The sequence below is a fragment of the Perognathus longimembris genome, chromosome 6 (genome assembly GCF_023159225.1).
Source record: "Perognathus longimembris pacificus isolate PPM17 chromosome 6, ASM2315922v1, whole genome shotgun sequence".
In the NCBI taxonomy this organism is placed as follows: domain Eukaryota; kingdom Metazoa; phylum Chordata; class Mammalia; order Rodentia; family Heteromyidae; genus Perognathus; species Perognathus longimembris.
The window spans coordinates 13,514,598-13,539,381 of NC_063166.1; the positions used below are offsets into that span (position 1 = coordinate 13,514,598).

The following is a 24,784-nucleotide window of genomic DNA, read 5'->3' on the forward strand; positions in this document are numbered from 1 at the left end:
CTATATTTTCAACGCTTCTCTAAATGACTTATAAGATTTTGTTATTTATTGTAATAACAGTTACTACAAACTCAAAACCCATACGTAGTGCTATGTCTACTAGCCAATTAATACCAATTAATACTTGATGTTGAAAACGAGTATTTTTTTACCTTCAGTGGTACAAAGAGGTTGCAATTCAACATGTTAGTTTATGAGTACAATGTGTCTTGATCCATGTCACCCCATTTGTCATTCTCCCTCATCTCTCCCAACCCCACCCTCAGTTTTCCTAGTTCTGTCTTTACACACACACACACACACACACACACACACACACACACACACACTGAATAATTATATCTGCATCATCCTACCCTTCCTCTCTTGGTCTACCTCTCCCTTTGGCCCCATCTCCCCTGAAACTTCAAGGTTCAGCTTCCTGGTATCTATTTTGTTAGACTGTAAGTTATCTGGGAAACTAGTATCAAAATATTAGCAAGTCCTCGTACTGCACCTCCACTATTCTAGTTACTTACAGTTTCTATGCAGTTGGAGGTATGATGAAGGGTTTTGCTCTATTATATATCTTTGGAGCTTCTTTCTTAGGAGACATAGTGATACAGTATCTTAGGAAGATGCTGGGTTCTTTTTCTCTCTTTACTATAAAGAATATGATAACTGACCGTAATTTTGGACCTGAACTTTGTTATATTGATAGCAGAGTTCTTTGCTTGATTGGCAGTTCTATTGTCCTTTTCATATCCATATTCCAAACTCTAATTTTCTAAATTATTAGTCATTTATGTTTACCCAAAACCTAAATGGTATGTTTCACTGTCACTGTTGCAATCATTTTTCTGAATTTTCTAAAATTACTTAAGTGGAAATTTTACAATGACAACAGTTATAACAGCTCTCTCTCTCTCTCTCTCTCTCTCTCTCTCTCTCTCTCACACACACACACACACACACACACACACACACACACACACAAATAGTAAACCTAAAATAACCCAGGACCTGAGCACTATCCCTGAGCATTTTTGCTCAAGGCTAGCAGTCTACCACTTGAGCCACAGCACCACCTCCAGTTGTCTGGTGGTTACTTGGAGATAAGAGTCTCACCGGTGCTGGGAATATGTCCTAGTGGCAAGAGTGCTTGCCTCATATACATGAAGCCCTGGGTTCAATTCCTTAGCACCACATATATAGAAAACGGCCAGAAGTGGCGCTGTGGCTCAAGTGGCAGAGTGCTAGCCGTGAGCAAAAAGAAGCCAGGGACAGTGCTCAGGCCCTGAGTTCAAGGCCCAGGACTGGCCAAAAGAAAAAAAAAAAACAGTCTCACAGACTTTACTGTCCTGGCTGCCAGACAAAGAAGAAAAATCCACGAGACACTTATCACCAATAAACTACTCAGAAAAAGCCAGAAGTGGCACTGTGGCTCAAGTGGTAGAGTACTGGCCTTGAGCCAAAGAAGCTCAGGGACAGTGCCCAAGCTAGGACCAGCACCAAAAGAAAAAGTTATGAAGAAAAAACTTATGCTATTTATGCTGTCAGCCTTTACTAGTAATCAGTCTCCTGAAAAGACATGATATCTTCGCCCAGTTTAAAAAAAAAAAAAATTCAGCCAGGTATCAGGATACCTGTAATCCTAGTTACTGAGGAAGCTAAGATATGAGATCAAGGTTCAAAGCCAGTCCAAGGCAGGCAAATCTAGGAGACTCATCTCCAATTAACCACTAAAAAGCTGGAAATAGAGCTATAAACTTAAGTGGTAGAGTGCTTGCCTTGAGCAAAAAAGCCAAGTGTGAGAGATTCTGCGTTCGAGTAGCAGTATTGGCACCAAAAAAAAAAAAGGATAATTTTTAAAATTTCATTTCATTATGAAAAAAATAACCCTTACTCTTATAGCTCATTAACTCATTGCACTCCAAATAACCTGGTTATTTAGGTTATAAAAACTGAGATTAAGGGGCTAGGAATGTGTCTTAGCAGTAGAGAGCTTGCCTAGCATGCATGAAGCCCTTGGTTCGATTCCTCAGCACCACATAAATGGAAAAGGCCAGAAGTGGCGCTGTGGCTCAGGAGGTAGAGTGCTAGTCTTGAGCAAAAAGAAGCCAAGGACAGTGCTCAGGCCCTAAGTTCAAGCCCCAGGACTGGCAAAAAAAAAAACTGAGTTTAAGTTGATTTAATAAGAGAAAGCATATTCTTAGAGAATTTAATGTTTTCTAAAAGATTGCTTTTTGATATTTGATATGGGTTTTCACGTATATAATTTTGAAATCTAATCTGTTCTCTTTTCCTTTTTAGCATTTTGTCCACTAAGTAAGTTCCCATTATCTTTCTCAATTTTGTCTAATTGGTTCTGCATTTGGAATCTGTTGTATCTGGTTCATTTTATTTGTTGGTTGGTTGGTTGCTGGTTGTGGTGATCTTTGGGTTAATTTTTCTTCTTTTGATAAAGGTCAACAAAAATCAGGAAAAGGGATAAAAGGAGGAAATATGTTTCTCTGGTTATAAATTAAAATACAGAGGTTAAAAAAGATAAACAATATTGGGAAAAATGTGCTGGTCAGATCACACTAAAACTTTTAATTTATAGGCTCACAAAATAAAATTCCAAAAGATAAAGATAGAAACAATAAAAATTCTACATAGCAAGTGAGACAATAAAGAGCTACCAATTAAAGCCATGTGTAATAGCTCATTTCTGTAATCCCAGATTCTCAGGAGACAGCGATTTAGAAGATCATGGTTCGAGGCCAGCTAGAGCAAAAATTAGCAAGCCTCCCAAGTGCTGCAAAATATCATTCTTACTTTTTCAACCATTTACAAATGTAAAGTCCATTTGTACCTCCCAGGACATACAAAAACAGACAGTAAACTGCATTAATCCATCTCTGTGCTTTTCCAATTCTTGCTGTAGATTTTGAATACCCTAACACTGCAGTCTCAACCCTAGTTAAAAAAAAAAAATCCTGGAACTGCATTTCTCACAATTTCATGCTTTCTTGTTGTTTCGTTTTTATATTAAGTAACATCAACCCAAGAGATACACCTATATGTCAATATGTATGAGTTGAAATATATATCTGACAACAATTGAACCTAACAATTGAACCTGCACATATCTTCTAAGCAAGGCCATTATACATGATTATACCCTAATCATGGGACTCTAAACAAAATAGCTGAAAAATAATGGTAATTTAGATTATACAAGTCTTCCTAAAGAATGGCAGACTAAGGAGGAAAAGCAATGCAATTTCCTCACATTTAACTAAACAGAACTTAGTAATTAATGATATAGATGCCATCAATGTAGAGACTGGAAGCTTGGGAAAGAAAAGGAAAATCCAGTCTCTATTAATGTTTTTGCCTTTGTCTCTTTCAGTGGACAACGCTGGAAAAATCAGTAAGTTTGGATCATTTCCTTACCTTTCCTGTTTCTACAATTAGGCCCTTACAGGCCGTGTTCACAAATGTTCTTGAGTTACAAGTTCTTCTGCTTTAAAGTAGTTATTTCTTAAATGATTTCCTACACTTCAGTTTTTTTTTTGTTTTTTTTGTTTTTGTTTTTGTTTTTGTTTTGGCCAGTCCTGGGCCTTGGACTCCGGGCCTGAGCACTGTCCCTGGCTTCTTCCCGCTCAAGGCTAGCACTCTGCCACTTGAGCCACAGCGCCGCTTCTGGCCGTTTTCTGTATATGTGGTGCTGGGGAATCGAACCTAGGGCCTCGTGTATCCGAGGCAGGCACTCTTGCCACTAGGCTATATCCCCAGCCCTACACTTCAGTTTTGATTCCCTATTTTCCTTGTGTAACAAAATATGCTTGCTTTCCATTGGAGCCTAGCTCTGTATCACCAATGATCATTTAGATAGCATAAATCTCCAGTTAGTCAATCAAAATGACTTGTTGGGCAATTGAGAACTTCTCATTTAAAAAGAAAATGCTTGAAGAGTTGATAGTAACTAGGTACCAAGACATATTGATTTGGACATTTTTCAAACTAATTAGAATAGATTAAAAATTCGACTCATAAAAGAATTTAAAGCCTGTAATCCTAGCTACTCAGGAGGCTGAGATCTAAGGATCAAAGCCAGCCCAGGGCAGGAAAGTCCATGAAACCCTTATGTCTGAGAAAACCACAAATGGCACAGAGCTCACAGTGGTAGAGCTCTGGCCTGGAGCAAAAAGAGCTCAAAAATAGTGCCCAGACCCTAAGTTCAAGCCCCACAACTGACAAAAAAAAAAAAAAAAAAAAGTAGGAAATGAGTCAAAAGTAGGAAATGAGTCAAAAGCAGTGACTCGTGCCTATGGAAACCTAGCTACCCTGAAGACTGAGATCTGAGGATCTCAGTTCCAAGCTAGCCAGGGCAGGAAAGTTAGAGAGACTCTTATCTCCAATTAATCACCAAAAACCTGCAAGGGGAGCTAGATAGTTCAAGTGGCTATGTTTGAGCATAAAAGCTCAGTGACAGTGCCCAGGCCCAGAGTTCAAGCCACAGGCCTGCCCACCCCACCCCCAAAAAAGTAGGAAATGTAATCATTGGGATTTTAGTAGAATTCATCTTACTTATCCAAGGATTGAATGTGCACATTAGCCAGAAGGCAGAAGGTAAACCTCTCTGCGAAGTAGAATAGGGAACGTTGGCCAGCAACACTCCTAAGATAATTTATCCTTCATGTAGATTCTATTTCTGAACTAACCTGGGGAAAGTGCATTCTCTTTAAGTTGGAAAATGCTCACTGCTCTTTCTTTTGTGTTTTACTTTTAGCACTATTTCCAATCGGTAAGTTCCTTGACCATTATTAACTATGATATTTACATTGCTTGTCATTGTTTTCTGGACTAGAGATTTCTACTCCTAGAGTATAGGCTTGTGCATTAAGGTCACTTTAAATATTCCTATTATTCAGAATGGTCTGAGTTTTTCTGTGTGGGGGTGTCAGTACTGGGGCTTGAACTCAAGGGCATCATGCTCTAGCTTTGCTTTTTCACTCAAGGCTGGCCCTCTGCTATTTGAGCCACACCTCTACTTCCTCAGCTAAACATTTAAATACATTCTTTGAAAAAAATTATTGTTATTATAAAGGTACAACTTTAATACATATTTTGGTTATGAAATAAAGGTCATGTGAAAGGAATGTTGATATCTTCAGCCATCTTCTCCTAGGCACTGAGAATGAATCTCCTTGCTGGCTCCCAGAAAAATACAATGAAAGAAAGATTGGTTTGGGAATTCTGTTAGCTTTTTTATGGGAATTTAGAATCCATTTGCAGCTGGAAGTGCAGCAGTCTTCTGGATCACACTATTGGGGGGAAAAATCTAGTTGCTTCCTAAGTAACTTTATATTTGAAGGGCAGTGGTTGGGGAGTACCTGCTAATATATTGTATATTGTGCTACACACCTCCGAAACAGTATTTATTTTTATTTTTATTTTTTGCTTAAGGCTAGTGCTTTACCACTTTGAGCCACAGCTCTACTTCTGGTTTTCTGGTGGTTAAGAGTCTCACAGGGGGGGGCTGGGGATATAGCCTAGTGGCAAGAGTGCCTGCCTCGGATACACGAGGCCCTAGGTTCGATTCCCCAGCACCACATATACAGAAAACGGCCAGAAGCGGCGCTGTGGCTCAAGTGGCAGAGTGCTAGCCTTGAGCAGGAAGAAGCCAGGGACAGTGCTCAGGCCCTGAGTCCAAGGCCCAGGACTGGCAAAAAAAAAGAGTCTCACAGGGACTTTACTGCCTGGGCTGTCTTCAAAATGCAATCCTCAGATCTCAGCCTCCGGAGTAGCTAGAATTACAGGTGTGAGCCACGGGCACCCAACTCTTATTTTGTTTTTTGTTTTTTGTGTTTTTTTTGGCCAGTCCTGTGGCTTGGACTCAGGGCCTGAGCACTGTCTCTGGCTTCTTTTTGCTCAAGGCTAGCACTCTGCCACTTGAACCACAGCACCACTTCTGGCCATTTTCTGTATATGTGGTACTGGGGAATTGAACCCAGGGCCTCATGTATACAAGGCAAGCACTCTTGCCACTAGGCCATATCCCCAGCCCCCAACTCTTATTCTTTTTATAGTCCTATCCGGTAGCTATTATTTTTTTAGTGCAATCCTGGGGCTTGAACTCAGGACTTGAATGCTGTCCCTGAGCTCTTTTGCTCAATGGCATTCTACCACAGCTCTACTTTCAGGTTTTTTGGTACTTAACCGGAGATAAGAATCTCATAAACATTTTTTTGCCCAAGCTGGCTTAGAACCACGATCCTTAGAGCTAAGCTTCCTGAGTAGCTAGGATTATAGGCATGAACCACCAGCACCCAACTCTAACAGCTGTTATTATTCCCCACTTTATGGATCAGGAAACTGGCTCATATATTTGCCCAGTGGTAAAGAGTTGGGAAATAGCAATGGCAGGATTTAAAGCTTCCTGGCTCTGGAGCACAAACTCTATACCAATACATGGCCTCCTACACTATGTCATAATGTTTTTTGTGATCAGTCATGAAACCTTATCTAGTAATCAAATGTTTATAAATACAAATATATATATAGTAGAGATATTGACTAATGTTCACCAAAGAATTCTTCTAAAAATCGATAAGTTCCCATTCAAATCAGTCTTTGATGTGTGTGTGTGTGCGCGCGCACGCATGTGTGTGTTATTAATGGAGCTTGAACTCAGGGCCTGGGTGCAGTCCCTTGGTTTTTGCTCAAGGCTGGTGCTCTACCAGTTCAGCCTTAGCTCCACTTCCAGAGTTTTGGTGGTAAATTGGAAATAAGAGTCTCATGGACTTGCCTGCCTAGGTGGACTTCTAGCCACAATCCTCAGCTCTCAGTCTCCTTAGTAACAGGGATTACAGGTGTGAGCCACCAACGTCTGGCAGACTTTTTGTTTTCTAAATTCAGGTTTTTCCTCTACTGGGATTATTTAAGGCATGACTCTCAGACCCTTGAGAAACTATATAAAACAAAATAGAGTACTAATTTTAAACATATATGTGTATAAAATCATAAGAAGCAAGGCCAATCTAATGATATATATTTCAATCTTTCCAAACATTCCCAACATTGATAAACTCATATGCCTTTACATTTAAACATGTTTGAACCTCTTTCTTCATTCTAGAAAAAAAAGAATAGGTTGGGGAGAGGGGACAACAGAAAAAGATGAAGGAGCAATCATTTTATTTTGAACAAGAAACAGCATGCATTCTTTTGTACAAAAAAATAGTATGGGCCAGGGCTGGGAATATGGCCTAGTGCTTGCTTTGTATACATGAAGCCCTGGGTTCGATTCCTCAGCACCACATATATAGAAAAAAGCCAGAAGTGGTGTTGTGGCTCAAGTGGCAGAGTGCTAGCCTTGAGCAAAGAGAAGCCAGGGACAGTGCTCAGGCCCTGAGTCCCAAACCCCAGGACTGGCAACAAAAACAAGACAAATAAACAAAAAATAGTATGGGCCAGACACTGGTGGTTCATGCCTGGAATGCTAGCTACTCAGGAGGCTGAAATCTGAGAATCCTGCTTCAAGGCCATCCTGGACAGATAAATCTCAAACTCTTATTTCCAATTAACCAACAAAAAGCTGGAAGTGGAGCTGTGGAGCAAGTGGTAGAACACCAGCCTGTCAAAAAAAAGGTAAAATTTTATCAATACTTCTATACTTTTTTATCATTTCCACTATTTTATAATTTCAGGAAATGTTCACATTATATCCAGTTTGTCAATTTTAAGACACAATATGGAAACCAGTATGGGGGTGGACATGGAGGTAATGTAGAAGAACTTGGTATTTGAATCATGCACTTTTGTTGTGTACTCAGTTATGCCTCCAGGTAACAAGGCTGGAGGACTTAAAAAACACTCAGACAACAAAGTCCAGTTTCTGGAACATGGAGAAACTACAAGTCATCAGAAGTGCCAAAAAGACAACAAGGAAGCCCTCAAAGGGACAATATTGGCAGAAACTTGCACACCCTTGTTTCCATCAGACACAAGAGAACCAAAGGGAAAAGCAAGTGATACTGAAGTGGAGGTAGACACGATAGGAATAGAGAGCACATTAAGCAGCGATACTGAAACCCCAAAAGAAGAGGAATCCCCAGTGAAAAAGAGTGATGACGGAGTAACTGGAGAACAGAATGCCCAAGAAAAGGGTAATGTGATATTACCAAAAGAACAGGAACCCCAAATGAAGTGGAGTGAGGTGGAGGTTCCAATGGGAGAGGAACCCAAAGTAAGACAAAGCAAGGTCGAAGTACCCAAAGAACCTGAAGTCCAAGAAAAGAGTGAAATATTCATCATACCAAAAAGACAAGAACCCTTAGTAAAGAGGAGTGAAGTAATAATACCAATAAGACAAGAATCTCAAGGAAAGAGTGAGATGGCAGTACCCAAACAGACTCAAGCCCAAGAGAGGAAGGACGAGGCAGAAGTGCCAAAAGGACAGGAGTCCCAAATAAAGAAGAGTGACGTATTTGCACCAAAAGGACAGGAACCCTTAATAAAGAAGAGTGAAGTGAAATTCATACTAAAAAGACAAGAGAAGAGTGAGATGGGAATAGCCAAACAAGCTGAGGCCCCAAAGGGGAAGAACGAGGCAGACGGACCAAAAGGACAGGAGTCTCAAATCAACAAAAGCGAAGTTGTAGTGCCAAAAATTCAGAGCTCCTATGCAAGGATTGATACGAGAATGTCAAAAGACCCTGAAGCCCAAGAAAAGAAGAACGAGGCACTAGTACTGAAAGGACAGGAATCCCAAGAGAAGCAGAACGAGGCAGAAGTTGCCAAAGGACAGGAATCCCAAGAAAAGAAGAATGAGACAGGAGTAGCAAAAAAACAAGAAGCCCAAACAGGGGAAAAGATTTCTAGGGATAAAGGAAAGGAAGGCCAAAGAAATGAGGGAGGTGTGCTGATGAATCTAAATAAGGGACAGCCGTTGAAGGCAAGGGTAATAAAGAAAAAGATACTGCTAAAGAATTAGATGTAAAGGGTAAATTTAAAAAAAATCTCTAATGGGCAAAAGCAAGTAAAGAAAATAAAAAAGAAGAGCAAATAAACCACCCATGGATCCTTGTAATTCCCATCCTCCAAATACAAGATACATGCCAGCCACTGTCCACATGGAGTCTAATTATAAAATTGACGTCATCTAAGATCTGCAGTTGCTGCTCTTCAGAAGTTTCATCATTTTGAGATACCTCAGCAACAACCCAGCTCTTAAATGTGTGTTTTATAAGTCACTACATAATATCATCCAATCAAGAAGGGCTGCGTACTTTCTGAAATAAAACATTTTCACTAAAGAAATGTATGCTTTTGTTGTTTATTTTTTTTGTTGGTTGTGGGGCCTTGAACTCGCGGCCTGGGCGCTGTCCCTGAGCTCTTTTGCTCAAAGTTAGTAGTGCTCTACCACTTTGAGCCACAACTCCACTTCTGGTTTTCTGGTGGTTCATTGAAGGTAAGAGTCTCATGGCCTTCCTTGCCTGGGCTGGCTTTGAAACAAGATCCTCACATCTCAGCCTCCTGCATAGCTAGGATTACAGGTGTGAGCCACTAGTACTCAGCAAGGAAATGTCTAATTTCCTTTGACAAATATTCTGTTTCTAACTTACCCAGCTAAACAATCTCTCTTCATAGCCACTGATGGCAAGATAATCTATTAGCAGTAAGGAGTATACAGAAGAACACAAGTCAGAGTTCCTGCCCATCAAGTAGCTTTTAATATAGTGAGTGATAGATGCATACATAATTTTTAAGTCAGTGTTTAAAAGTGTCAAAAAGTGGTTTAGATAATGCAAGTGCTGGTGGCTCACACCTATAATTCTACCACTCAGGAGGCTGAGACCTTGATAGTTACAGTTTGAAACCAGTCTAGACTGGAAAGTTCATGAGACTCAATGAGCCACCAAAAAGCCAGAAATGGAACTGAGGCTTCAGTGGTAGAGTGGTAGCCTTCAGCAGAAAAAGCTAGGGGACAGCACCCAGGCCCTGAGTTCAAGCTCTGGTAATAGCACCAAAAAGAGAGCGGCAGGAGGGGTAAGAGGCTGCTCTGCTGGCTGGAGTGGAAGGGCAGCAGGCTTAATGACAGTCGTGCCTTGCTCTTGGGGAAGCAGGCAGTTTTTCTGTGGCGGTAGACTCATGGGAGGCCTTCCAGGGTATCATTTTGAAAAAAAACAATATAAGAAAATTTAAGTAAAAAAGCAAATCTGAACTTATTATTTTGCTCTTCAGGAAGATGGAAGACTTCTGGCGTGATTAAGAAGGACAGTAAATAAATTTGCATTACAAAAAATTAATCTTGGGGGGCGGGAAATGTGGCTTAGTGGGAGAGTACTTGTCTAGCATGCACAAAGTCCTGGGTTTGATTCCTCAGCACCACAGAAACAGAAAAAGCCAGAAGTGGGTGCTGTGGCTCAAATGATAGAGTGCTAGCCTTGAACCAGAAAAGAAGCCAGGGACAGTGCTCAGGTCCTGAATCTAAGCCCCAAGACTGGCACACACACAAAAAATTAATCTTGTGCAAAATAGATTGAAGAAAATAAACACCAGAAGTAGTAAATCTAAGAAGTGCAGCTTTGGGTAACAGAGGAGAAACAAGAAGAATCACTATTTCATGGTGACCAGTAAAAGTAAGGAAAACAAAACAATTGATAACTCCATAACATTTTTTAACCAATCCAGTGTATTTTTTTGGTTACATAACAAGCCTCCTCATTTTTCAATAAAAATACTAAATTTGAAAAGGAAAGACATGATATGATAAACTAGAACATATTAAATTTTCCTATAAATATTTGCTTGGGGGGAAAGGACACCACATTTCTACTCAATTATGAAAAGCACTTTATAGTCCAGAAGGGTTTTTTTAATACACTCCATTATGCCACGGAGTTGTAGGAAATATGTTCCCGCCATCTCAGGCTTCTTCCCTCTTGTTCTCACAAGGTGTTTTTCTCTTTGACTTCCTTGTCTGATCATTTTCTTTCACACGTTTCAGAGAGCTACCTTAGCTATCTAAGTGCTTGCTATACTCAATATGCACACTGATGCTCTCAGCTTGCCCTTGGCTTGTGTCTAACTGCCAAGAGCATGCTGGGAAACCTTATAGACATGACTTTTCTTTACCATGATCATGTTTGTGGAGCATTCTTTTTTTAACAGTGTATTGGTTACCTTGACCAAAATGCCTGAGAACAACTTAAAAGGAGGAATTATTTATCTCAGATCATGACTTCAGAGGTATCATTCCATTCTGGTAGGTGGGATAAAATTCAATATCATGGCAGACCAGAAACAGAAATAAGGAATACAGGAAGAGGCTAAGGACATGCCCCCCAGCAACCTCCTCCCTCCAACTAGGCCCCACCCACCACTTTACCTTTTGTCATCTCTCAAGAATCCCATTTTAGTGGACTGGGAATGTGGCCTAGTGGTAGAGTGCTTGCCTCTTATACATGAAGCCCTGGGTTCAATTCCTCAGCACCACATGTATAGAAAAAGCCAGAAGTGGTGTTGTGGATCAAGTGGCAGAGTGCTAGCCTTGAGCAAAAAGAAGCCAGGGACAGTGCTCAGGCCCTGAGTTCAAGTCCCAGGACTGGCAAAAAAAAAAAAAAAAAGAATCCCATTTTATTAAGAATCCATCAGGGATTAAACCCCTGATTAGGTCAGAACCCTCATGACTCAATCATCTCTGGAAACAGTACAAAAGACCCAAGAGGGGCTGGGGATACGGCCTAGTGGCAAGAGTGCCTACCTCATATACATGAGGCCCTGGGTTCGATTCCCCAGCACCACATATACAGAAAACGGCCAGAAGTGGCGCTGTGGCTCAAGTGGCAGAGTGCTAGCCTTGAGCGGGAAGAAGCCAGGGACAGTGCTCAGGCCCTGAGTCCAAGCCCCAGGACTGGCCAAAAAAAAAAAAAAAAAAGACCCAAGAGCTCTGTTTTACTAATCTCAGCATTTCCCAATCCAATCAAATTAAGATTAACCATTACAAACAGTCCCTTGATGCCTACAATATCACTAGTCTTGTAGATTAGCATATATGTGCCCAAAGGAACAGCTCCTTTCTTTCTAAAAGGTCTAGAAAACAACAAACAAAAAAAAATCTAGAAGAAAAACTGGGTGCCTCTTCTTTTTTTTTTTTTTTTTTTGGCCAGTCCTGGGCCTTGGACTCAGGGCCCGAGCACCGTCCCTGGCTTCTTCCCGCTCAAGGGTAGCACTCTGCCACTTGAGTCACAGCGCCGCTTCTGGCCGTTTTCTGTATATGTGGTGCTGGGGAATCGAACCTAGGGCCTCGTGTATCCGAGGCAGGCACTCTTGCCACTAGGCTATATCCCCAGCCCCTGGGTGCCTCTTCTGTTCGCCATTTTGGTGAATTACAGAAGATGGTGATTTTGGTCAAAAAAAAAACACTCCATAACTTTTGAAACTAGATAGAAAAACCAGCAAACTAGGCACCAGTTTGTGGGACAAGGAGAGACTAGACTATTGAGTGTAAGAAGATAAATATTAGCTGGGTAGCAATGGCTCACACCTGTAATCCTAGCTACTCAGAAGGCTGAGATCTGAGAATTACAGTTGGAAGTCAGCCCAGACAGGAAAGCTCATGAGACTCTCATGTCCAAGGAATCACCAAAAAGCCAGAAGTGGCACTGTGGCTCAAGTGGTAGAGAGCTAGCCTTGAGCAAAAAGCTCAGGGACAGTGCCCAGGCCCTGAGTTGAAGCCCCAGAACAGGCATCAAAAAGAAGGAGGAGGAGGAAGAGGAAAGGGGGGGAGGGGAGAAGGAGGAAGAGTAAGAGGTGATGGTGGTGGTGGTGGTGGTGGTGGTGGTGGTGGTGGTGGAGGAGGAGGAGGAGGAGGAGGACAAACACTAAGGGAGAACTATTCATAGTCAGTTACATATAAATAATAATTGAAGCTCTAACAGCAAATAAAATGGCCTCCCCAAAGAAGGAAGTATACAGGACAGCCAAACCAAAAGCCTGAGAGCTGTTACTATATAACAGGTTAAAACAGAAAGTTAACTAAGAAATAGGAAGACACGGGGGAAACTTGTACAATTGAATGCTCCAATCATTATGAGAAACGAGTTTCAAGAAGAACGAGTGGTTAAAGAATAGCTCAGCCTACAAGGAAAATAAAGACCAAAAGAGACCATATTTGCTGGGTCCTGCTGTCTCACATCTATAATCTCAGTTACACTCGGGAGGCCGAGATCCGAGTCCCAGAGAAGGCGTTTCACCAAAGAAGGAGAGAATGTGGGGCCCATCAGTCATGTTGGAGAAGGAGATGATGCCTTCACCAGGCATCATCCAGGAAAACCCTCACCCTACAGGCATCCTGCCTAAGGGATCAAGGAATCAAGCATTTAATATGGGCATAATACGCATTATCAAACTGCCTCACAACCTCAAGCCCCTTCTCTGAGAGCGCTCAAACCATCCCTTCCTTCCCATATCTTTCCAGCAGACCCACAGCACTTGCTCATGCTATCCCTGTTCTTAATTTCTACCTCCCAGTAGAAGCTTCTGGACTTGATGCTGAAGAAGCCATAGAGCCCAGGCCCATGCCCTGCTAGGTCAACCTCATCCTTTCAGAGTCACCAATCATATCAGGTCCTCTGCTGCCCCTAAACAAGAATCATCATCCCCAAGTAATTGGCTTGTGACTCAAGTCAATGCACTCCACGCAGAAGGGGCCACAAAGCTTATTTGGGGGTTAGATAGGACTGAATTCCACAGGACTCAATTATGCTCAGAATAAGGAGAGCTTGCTTAATCTTGAGTATGTCCCAAGGTGCCCACCCAGTTTGTGATGGTCACCTCTGCCACCCACTCCCAACTCTCTTGAAGGTATTCTATATCATCATAGAGAATTCGAGAGGCCAGAGCCCAAGGGGGAAGCACCCAGAAAGAACCGAAGTCAGTCACATGCCTGGAATGGTTCCTCCCACCAGAGTACAAGACAAGGACATTTCCTATAAGGGACTGTCAAAGGCCACACATGAGAGTCAGCACCCAGTCTTCTGAAACACCCCACATGACAGTGAGGGGGAGAGTGTGTGTGTGTGTAAACATTCAGCCAGTATATTAATTTCTTGAACATGCTCAAACACACATGTACATGCACATACACACACACACACACACAATTGTTGTGGCCTTTCCACCAAGACTAGGCAATAAAACTTCACACGAGGGGCTGGGGATATGGCCTAGTGGCGAGAGAGCTTGCCTCGTATACATGAGGCCCTGGGTTCGATTCCCCAGCACCACATATACAGAAAACGGCCAGAAGTGGCGCTGTGGCTCAAGTGGCAGAGTGCTAGCCTTGAGCAAAAAGGAAGCTAGGGACGGTGTTCAGGCCCTGAGTCCAAGGCCCAGGACTGGCCAAAAAAAAAAAAAAAAAAAACTTAACATGAGCTGGGCATTAGTAGCTCCCACCTGTAATCCTAGCTATTCAGGGCTGAGATCTGAGGATTGCAGTTCAAAGCCAGCCCAGTCAGGGAAGTCTGTGAGGCTATCTCCAACTGGTGGCTATTTCCACCAGAAAAGTGGAAGTGGAGCTGTGGCTCAAGTGGTAGAGTGCTAGCCTTGAGCAAAAAGAGCTCAGGAACAGTGCCCAGGCCCAGAGTTCAAGCCCCAAGACTAAAAAAAAAAAAACAAAAACAAAAACTGAATTGAGATACTGGATACCAACATGAGCAAAAAAATCACTGCCCATATGTGTGGTCTGGAAAAGATGACTCTTCAGTTGGTCAGTCTCTGCAGTATAATGTCTGAAATGTGGAGAACAGCAAGTCCACAGCTCCGTCTGTACCAGCACTGCCCTGCTCCAGACAGCCCGGGGTCTCCTCACAGCTGAACTCCCAACCACCAGTCACACCAACAAAATATGAGTTGAACAAGGTGCTGACCAGAACAATGACAAGGCCTATAAATGGAGGCAGCTTTGAGATCTCAAGGATGTAACTCCGCGGCCTTCTGCAGGAACCCTGACAGAGACGAAGACAGTAGAGGTTGGGGGAGGTAAGGGCAGGAGAATGTGAGTCACTTTCCTGCATACTATTGGGCCTTTCTCCCTGTGGAAAAGAAAGGCTCACGCCCTGGTGAGGCCTCAGCCGGAACAACTCTGGTTCAGTTGCATCTGAGGGTCTTGGCTCACCTCGTTTCTAAAGAAGAGAGAGGTCAGAAGGGAGATGGCCTCTTGCAGTAGGCAGCGGCCGCAAGGTCTGATGGGAAACCCTTCTGGACCACTGTTCAAGTGGGCTCTGTGACTACTGGTTGTCAAAGAGCTGTTTGTGGGGCTGGGGATATAGCCTCGTGGCAAGAGTGCCTGCCTTGGATACACGAGGCCCTAGGTTCGATTCCCCAGCACCACATATACAGAAAACGGCCAGAAGTGGCGCTGTGGCTCAAGTGGTGGAATGCTAGCCTTGAGCGGGAAGAAGCCAGTGCTCAGGCCCGGAGTCCAAGGCCCAGGACTGGCCAAAAAAAAAAAAAAAAAAAAAGAGCTGTTTGTGTCTCAAGACCCACCAAAAACCCGGATTCTGCTTTTATTCAGTTTTGTGCTGTTAGGTGTCAGTGGCTCATGCCTGCAACCCTAGCTCCTCAGGTGATTGAAATCTGAGGGTCACAGTTCAAAGCCAGCCTGAACAGGAAAGGCTGTGAGAGTCTTATTCCAATTAACCACCGAAAATCCGAAAGTGGAGCTGTGACTCATGTGGTAGATAAGAGCACCAGCCTTGAGCAGAAAAGCTAAGGGAAAGCACCAAGGCCTTGAGTTTAAGATTCTGGCGCGAGTGCACACACACACACACACACACATACACGCACACACACACACAGTTACAGTGTGTGCAAATATTTTAGAGAGCAAAGTAGAAGTTATCACATATCCATCCAAAACCATTTAACCACCAGGCTTTTGTGCAAAGACATATATAGAAATTCACAGAACAAGGAGGAATCGTTTCAGGACAAGGATGTGATTAAGTGATGTGAGTTCTGAGGTAAAGGCCCCAACCATCCACAGGTGAAATATTTTTAGAGACAGGTGTTACTCCTCCAGGGAGCACTCAGCTCACCCCAGCTCATCCCCATCTGTGCTCAGCCTCCTTTATCCTTTGTCAGTCATGGGCTTGAACTCAGGACCATGGTGGTGTCTTGAGCTCTTTTGCCCTAGGCTAGCTAACACTCTACCACTTTGAGCCATGGTGCCACTTCTGGTTTTCTGGTGGTTAATTAGAGATAAGAGTCTCACAGACTTTGCTGTCTAGGCTGGCTTTGAACCATGGTCCTCAGATCTCAGCCTGATGAGTAGCTAGGATTACAGGCGTGAGCCACCAGCACCCAGCCCTCTCTATCACTTTAAGCAGCACCTTCAGAGCCTGGAGAGAAGACACACCCTAGATGGTGACGGGCAAGGAGGGTTTAGAGAGAAGCAGTTCAGACACCTGAGCTTGATGACCCCATTTACTTCTATAGCTTACTAAATGCATCCGCAATATCTGCATCTTGATTTCCAGGTGAAAACCAACACATTGAAGACTGAAAACCAATAATATGGTAGACAGGGCAGACCCAGGATATCTGGTCAGCACCAATGGCTCACACAGAAACAGTGGCCCAGATCTGGGAGACTCTATGGTCTAAAGTTCCACCACCCACCAGCTTGTACTTCTCCTCCTAGGGATGCAGAAGGGTCCCATGTTTGGGCCTAGACAGAAACAAGAAGAGGGGACCAAGGGCAAAGGCGAAACACAGCATGAAAAGACATCCCTCGTCAGCCCGGTAAGCTGTGACCTGAAAAGCAGCACACGGGGAAGAGGGGAACTACTAGCTCAAATTTCCGGGACTTAGGGGGACACACGGGAAAGGAGCGTTTCACCAAGATCAGCCTGGAGTAGTTAGTCGGAACGGAAAAGAAGCAAGAAACGGTGTGAACTCCTGTGCCAAGAAAAGAAAAGACTATGCCAGGAAAGGAAGAAGAAGATGGAAGGAGAGAGGAGGAAGAAGAGAAGGGGACGAGAGGAGGGGAGAAGGAAGGGAAGGGTTAGGGTCCTTGGATGTACACTTCAGGGCAGAGCCTGCTTCTGGGGGCGTGGGGGAAGCTGTGCAGAGCTTGCGCAGATCCTTTGGGCTCAGGAACCCCAGAAATGTCTCCATATGACACAACTCCACGGGGAGACTTGACATGGCATAGTGGGGCTCTATGGGCAGGATGTCTCCTGGAAGGGGGAAAGGCCCTATATCCATATTCCTGAGTTTCCAAACTCAGAATCTCAGAAGTGAATTCATAATCTCATCCAATTATTTTAAGAATCCCTCGTTTCCTTCCCCTGTCTGAGCAGCTCTTCCTTGTGCTTTCTACGGCTTTTGCATTCTGGTTCTGGGCTGCGGTGTGACTTGATTTGGTGTTAGGCACAGCTTTGAGACTCTATTGGCCAGTGGGATGAGTTAATGGGACTCACGCAGAGGCTGGACGAGCACTTGGCACTCTTGGTTTTGTTCTATTTCCACAGGAAACCGCTGGTTCGTGTGGCCTAACCACAGGAAGATGGAACACATGGACCCTGTCTTTCCAACTAAACCTGCCCTCAATCAGCCAACAACCAACTACGCACAAAAATATGAACGCTCAAAGTTCATGCCGCGATCTCTTCAGCTGACTGAAAGGATAAGTAAAAGTCATAATGTTCACTGTTGAAAATAAGAGAAGACTCTCCTCCTTTTGGTTTTTTTTTTTTTTTTTGCCAGTCCTGGGCCTTGGACTCAGGGCCTGAGCACTGTCCCTGGCTTCTTCTCGCTCAAGGCTAGCACTCTGCCGCTTGAGCCACAGCACCGCTTCTGGCCGTTTTCTGTATATGTGGTGCTGGGGAATCGAACCTAGGGCCTCGTGTATCCGAGGCAGGCACTCTTGCCACTAGGCCATATCCCCAGCCCTCCTTTTGGTTTTGACAAAACTTTTTTTTTTTTAATTACCTGCAAGCTGGGAGCAGATGGGTTGAAAGTCCCATCTCCAGCAGTGAGTCCCAGAGGAGGAAGCAGAAGAAACAAACACCAGCAGCCCAAGAGGAGTCCAGCAAAGAGGCTGATCTATGGATGGGGAATGGGCCCATCAGTAGTAGTAGGCCTACAGAAAGGCCACCTAGATGGTCTCCCGTGCTGCTTCAGCCTCTGCTGCCCTCTTGTGGCCATCATGTGGTACACAGGAAGTGCCCTGCCCCGTCAAAGTTGAGACAGGAATGCTGTCACAGAGACAAGAAATCCTAAAAATCTGAGAGTGAAGATAATCAGACCTCGAGTGCTGCCCGCTGTGGGATTCTAGTAAAGGTGACATTAGAGAATAGTCACAGGGAAGCTGTGATGACACAGCTGAGTGGGTGGCTAGAACCTCAAGGGCCAGCAGAGAGCATCTTCCGAAACAGGGCATGTATGCTCCCATTCTGAGAGCAAGTGGCAATCATGTCCGGTACTGTGGCTGGCCTTGGCCCAGCTCACACACACCTGTTCCCAAATCTGTGGTTACAGTGAACTTCCAGACCCTTCTCCGTGCCCCTGGTCTCAGATCATGTAACCCTTTACCCTCCAGATGTCCCCTTAGCCCCTAGGGATGTCCCACGTCACCTGCCCCTGCCTCCACACCCTCACGCATTGCTCCTGCCCTCACAGAAACCGACTCCTGTGGGCAAGAAACCCTTGGTACTACATCTTAAAAACCAGGACATAACCAATGATAACAGGCATTCGCACACAGTGAGACCAAAGGCTACTTTCAGGAGAGGAACACAAAGGCACAATGCATCTGATCATACAGAATATTTATTGAAATGAACTCCAGGAAATGAAAGCAAGAGATTTTTTTGCTGTTTTTGTTTTCTTTCCTTTGCATTCATTTATATGTCTTTGGGAGTGTTTGGGGGCACAGAAATGGAGGGACAAAGGGTGAGCAAATGTAGCAATGGTACTCACTAGATACTATGTTGAAAATGAACTATACGGGCTGGGAATATGGCCTAGTGGCAAGAGTGCTTGCCTCGTATACATGAAGCCCTGGGTTTGATTCCCAAGCACCACATATATAGAAAACGGCTAGAAGTGGCGCTGTGGCTCAAGTGGCAGAGTGCTAGCCTTGAGCAAAAAGAAGCCAGGGACAGTGCTCAGGCCCTGAGTCCACGGCCCAGGACTGGCAAAAAAAAGAAAGAAAATGAACTATACCATTTATGGATGAGAATGGGAGGGGAAAGCAGGGAGAGAGCAAGGGAAAGGGTAATATTGTCCAAAAAGAAATACACTCTTTCCCTGACTTATGTAATTGTAACCCCTCTGTATATCACCTCTATAATAACAATGAAAATTTTAATGAAAATTAACCAGCAAAAAGCCAGGCTGGAAGTGTGACTCAAGTGGTAGAGCACCAACTGAACAAGCAAGCTAAGGGAGCACAAGGTCCTGACTTCCAGCTCCAGAACGGCCAGAAATGGAAATGAGATGGTGGACCAGCCCAGGGAAGATACGGGCAACATGAGGGAAGGGAGAGTTGAGAGGCCAGAGATGAGGAGGGACGGCTTAAACCCTGCCACGGTTTGTGCAAGTGTCCCCGAAAGGTTAGCGTGTTCGAGTGTGTCACCAGGGTGGCACTGTCAGGAGGTAGCAGTGGAGCTCAGTGAGAGGTTCCCAGGGGAAGGGAGGACCTCAGCCTCTCCCTCTTCCTCGTTGCTTCCTGGGTAATGAAGTGAGCAGCTTTGCCCCACTGTGTGATGCTGTTTGGTGCACTGCCTAGCCACAGGCCGCAAAGCAAAAAGGCTGAAATGTCACCGAGCAGAACCTCCAATACCATACGCCAAAATAAACATTTCCTCAATCCGGGACTCGAACTCACAGCCTCACGTTCTCTCCTCAGCCTGCTTGCTCACCGCTGGCATTTTACCACTTGAGCCATGCCCCTCTAGTGTGGCAATTTTGTTAAGTAATTGAAGATGGAGTCCCAGGGACTTGGCTGCCCAGAGGCTGGCTTTGAACCGAATCCTCAGATCTCAGCTAGGATTATAGGCATGAGCCCCCAGTGGCTGGCCACCTTTCCTCTTTGCAAGTGAGTTCTCTCTGGTATTTCGCGACAGCTACAGTAAGCTGACTCATACAAGCTCTGACAAGTGGGAAACAGAAAACTGACAACCAGAGTGGTCTTGGGCCAGCTGAGGATCCTGGTCCCAAACTTGAGGGCTTCAAAACCCCTCTTGTGCTTTTCTAGGAAAAGCTTGGCTAAATTTCAGCTTTCTTCCAAGCCTTCCCCGTGACCCGGCTGACATCTGGGCATCTTGATGCTGCGGCAAGCTTACTTCAAAGGCAAGGAAAGTCTGTCTACTTCATGCATGTTTTAAGGTGTTTTTGTGTTGCTGTTCCTCCCGGCCAGAGGCTCTAAACCCAACAAAGGCTAACATGCCCAACGCTGGTGACACTCCTCTAGGCAGCCAGCCCAGGGAGGCAGCCCCTGAGGCACGCACAGACGGCTGGGAAGACTTTCCCCAACAGGAAACCCCTGAGCCCCAGGCAGAGAGAGCCCTGTTCTTGGGGACTCAGACTTTGAGACCTCACATGACCTTGGGTTCCTGCATAGCCCTGGGGCCCATCAGCCCAAGATGTTCTGGGGAACAGACACTGTCATGGAGCAACTAAACAAAGTAGGTTTTTTTCATTATTTAGAGAATACCTTATGAGTTTCTACCATCAGACTCACATAGATAAGACCTTACATATTTAATACAGTGCGTTTACCCCTGTACAAATGGGGGGAAATTTAAGTTTAACGTTTCTAGACCAATATGGCTATTAATCTTTGTACAGTGCCAATTCAATGGGATACTTTTCCAAAGTTGACAGAACAGCTGAAGTTTCCAGATATTCAAATTATATGTATGTGTATTTATAAAAGACCAATAATGTTATGCAGTATGTTATGCATCAAGAGCAACAACAGGTTTTCCAGGTTCCTCAGTCATCTGAACAAAATTAGACACCCAGAAGTTGTTTCTAGATGTTTTCTATATTACATCTCAGCTACTCAGGAGGCTGAGATCTGAGGATTGCGGTTTGAATCCAGTCTAGGCAGGAAAGTCTGTGAGACTCTTTTCTCCAATTAACCAGAAGTAGAGCTGTGGCTCAACTGGTAGAGGCAGAAAGATCATGTATTCAAGGCCAGCCTATGCTATGCAGTAAAACCTTCTTTTTTTTTTTTTTTTTTTTTTTTTTTTTTTTTTTTTTTGGCCAGTCCTGGGCCTTGGACTCAGGGCCTGAGCACTGTCCCTGGCTTCCTTTTGCTCAAGGCTAGCACTCTGCCACTTGAGCCACAGCGCCACTTCTGGCCGTTTTCTGTATATGTGGTGCTGGGGAATCGAACCCAGGGCCTCATGTATACGAGGCAAGCTCTCTTGCCACTAGGCCATATCCCCAGCCCCAGTAAAACCTTCTTGAAAGAAGCAAGAGAAAGAAAGAAAGAAAGAAAGAAAGAAAGAAAGAAAGAAAGAAAGAAAGAAAGAAAGAAAGAAAGAAAGAAAGAGAGAGAGAAAGAAAGAAAGAGAGAAAGAAAGAAAGAAAGAGAGAGAGAGAGAGAAAAAGAAAGAAAGAAAGAGAAAGAAAGAAAGAGAAAGAAAGAAAGAAAGAAAGAAAGAAAGAAAGAAAGAAAGGGCGAGAGGGAGGGAGGGAGGACAGAGAAACAGAAAGGGAAGGAAAGAAGAAAGGAAGGAAAGAGGAAGGGAAGGAGGGAAAGAGAGGGAAGCAGGAAAAGAAAAAATGTGGGTTTCATTTATTTTTTTCTATTTTCTTATTTCCTAGTCTATTCGCTTCTTTGCTTCCTTCTATGTGCTTTGAATTTAAGCTATTTCTTCTCTAGGTTTTATAAGTGGAGTTTACATTGTTGTGGCATTATCTGCATCTCAAACGTTCTGGTAGCCCAGCACTGATGGCTCACGCCTGCAATCCTTAACTACTCAAGAAGCTGAGAGAGATCTGAGGGATCATGGTTCAAAGCCAGCCCAGGCTGGCTAAATTAGCACCAAACAGTACATTTTGCATAAGACTCTTATCTCCAATTAACCACCTGAAACCCAGAAGTAGCACAGCTGCTCAAAGTGGCAGATCACTAGCCTTAAGCAAAAAGAGCACAGGCCCTGAGTTCAAGCCCTACGACCAATAACAACAAAAAGGTCTAATAAGTTTCCAGGTGCTGGTGGCTCATGCCTGTAGTCCTAGCTACTCCAGAGTTGTACAGAAGGGTTACTGTTTTCAGAACACTAGTACATTGGTGCATATTATTTGTACCAAATGATGGTTATAAAATATTTCCTAATTTTCCTGTGACATTTAGAAGCATTCTGCTCACTTTTCACATACTTGCAAATTTCCAAACTTTCTTTTGTTGTTGATTTCTAATTCACCTGTGGTTATAGAAAATATTTCGATGATTTCAAGTCTTTTTGAAGTTATGGAGACTTGTTTGATAGCCTAGCATAGGTCCAGCCTACAGAATGTTCCATTTGCATTTTGAAAAGTTTTATTCTATTCTTCTTTTTCTTTTTCCAGTTCTGGGCCTTGAACTCAGGGCCTGAGCACTGTCCCTGGCTTCTTTTTGCTCAAGGCTAGCACTCTACCACTTGAGTCACAGCGCCACTTCTGGCTTTTTCTATATATGTGGTGCTGATGAATCAAACCCAGGGCTTCATGTATAAGAGGCAAGCACTCTACCACTAGGCCACATTTCCAGCCCCTTATTCTATTTTTCAATAAAGTATTTTATAAATGTTTTATTCATGTGTATGCTGGAACATAATAATAATAATTGCAAAGCAAATGTGGTCAGATGATATCCATTGGTCAATCAAAATATCCTGGAATTGTTTTTAGTGGTCTTACTCTTTCCTGTAAGTGTTTTTTTTTTTTTTAGTCCTGGGCCTTGAACTCAGGGCCTGAGCACTGTCCCTGGCTTCTTTTTGCTCAAGGCTAGCACTCTACCACTTGAGCCACAGCGCCACTTCTGGCCATTTTCTGAATATGTGGTGCTGGGGAATTGAACCCAGGGCTTCATATATACGAGGCAAGCACTCTTGCCACTAGGTCGTGTTCCCAGCCCCTCCTTTAAGTTTTAAATCATTTCAAAATAAAAAGCACTTTCAAGGAGCTGGGAATATGGCCTAGTGGTAAAGTGCTTACCTCACATACATGAAGCCCTGGGTTCGACTGCTCAGCACTACATATAAAGAAAAAGCTGGAAGTGGCGCTGTGGCTCAAGTGGCAGAGTGCTAGCCTTGAGCAAAGAGAAGCCAGGGACAGTGCTCAGGCCCTGAGTCCAAGCCCCAGGACTGAAAAAAACAAAAAGTGTTTTCAAAAGAGGGTAAAGGCCAGAACTGGTGAAGTCGGCTCCTGGGGGGAGGTGCCAGGTGCCCTGGGGGGAGGTGCCAGGTGCCCTGGGGGGAGGTGCAGGTGCTCTGGAGGGAAGGGGCCAGGTGCTCCAAGAGGAGATGCCAGGTACTCTGGGGGGAGGTACCAGGTGCTTTGGGGCGAAGGGGCCAGGTGCTTTGGGGAAGGTATCAGGTGCCCTGGGGGGAGGTACCAGGTGCTCTGGGGCGAAGGGGCCAGGTGCCCTGGGGGGAGGTACCAGGTGCTCTGGGGCGAAGGGGCCAGGTGCTTTGGGGGGAGGTACCAGGTGCTGGGGGTGGGGTGCCAGGTGCTGTGGGCTGCATGGGGCATCAGATAACGGTGATACTGAGTTCTTGGTGATGCTGTGTGTAGCTGGCCTCAGAGCTCTCCTGTGTGGACTCAAGGAGGAAGCGTGGGCATCCAAGGCAATGAATTCCCTTTTGTGATTTTCTTTCCTCTGATTGTATGCCCTGCCTGGCATCCCAGAGTCCTCTAGCAGTGGAGGGAAGCAGAGATGGTCAGAATAAAAGCTCCCCAAAGTCAATATGTGCGCCAGATAATCTGCAAAATTTTAAATTTTAGAATTGGAGTTGATTTTAAAAGAGAACGTGGAATAGAATATATCCGTTTAGTCTGGATAATAGTTTTATACATTCCTCTCTAAAGGAAGGCCAAGATCCACCCCTTTCCCCCCCCCCAAAAAAAAAAAAAAAAACTAGCCCAGCATCTTATGCCTTCTTCAGAAGGAGAGAAAGACGTCCCAGGTGGGGCTGAGGTAAGGCCTGGAAGTCCCCTGGGTAAGTCACCGTGGATAAGGACAAATTAAAGATCAACTGAGGGCTGGGAATATGGCCTAGTGGTAGAGTGCTTGCCTCAAATACATGAGGCCCTGGGTTCAATTCCCCAGCACCACATATACAGAAAATGGCCAGAAGTGGTGCTGTGGCTCAAGCGGCAGAGTGCTAGCCTTGAGCAAAAAGAAGCCAGGGACAGTGCTCAGGCCCTGAGTCCAAGGCCCAGGACTGGCAAAAAAAAAAAATCATTTGAGAAGCATCTGAACTGGCCCAGAGTGAAGCACCCATTCCTGGGAAGAGAAATAGGAAGATCCTATTCCCCCATCCTGCCCCTCTTGGCACACAGGGGCAGCCACCTTGCAATTCCCATCTCTAGAAAGGAGAAATTCTATCCCCCACACAAGGGCTCGGGCTGCCTGCAGACCCCGAGATCCAAGCCAGGTCTCCCCTGTATCACCTGCTCTCCAGCCACACTGCCCAACTTCCCCCACTTCCCCAGGGGTAGTCAGGGACAGAAGGCCCCTCCCTCGTCCCCCTCAATGTTCCTCTGCCCTCCCTCCCATCACTAGGGTGTCCAGGACATTGTGTGA

At 44.4% G+C, this 24,784-nt stretch overlaps 1 protein-coding gene across 1 annotated transcript; it reads left to right on the forward strand.

The window, feature by feature from the left end:
- Positions 1-7,807: 7,807 nt before the first annotated feature.
- Positions 7,808-9,249, forward strand: Tsbp1 (testis expressed basic protein 1). The gene is made up of 3 exons (XM_048349218.1): positions 7,808-7,817; positions 7,974-8,086; positions 8,165-9,249. Exons 1-3 carry the CDS (start codon positions 7,808-7,810, stop codon positions 8,963-8,965), a joined length of 924 nt encoding a protein of 307 aa, XP_048205175.1. The 3' UTR covers positions 8,966-9,249.
- Positions 9,250-24,784: the final 15,535 nt, after the last annotated feature.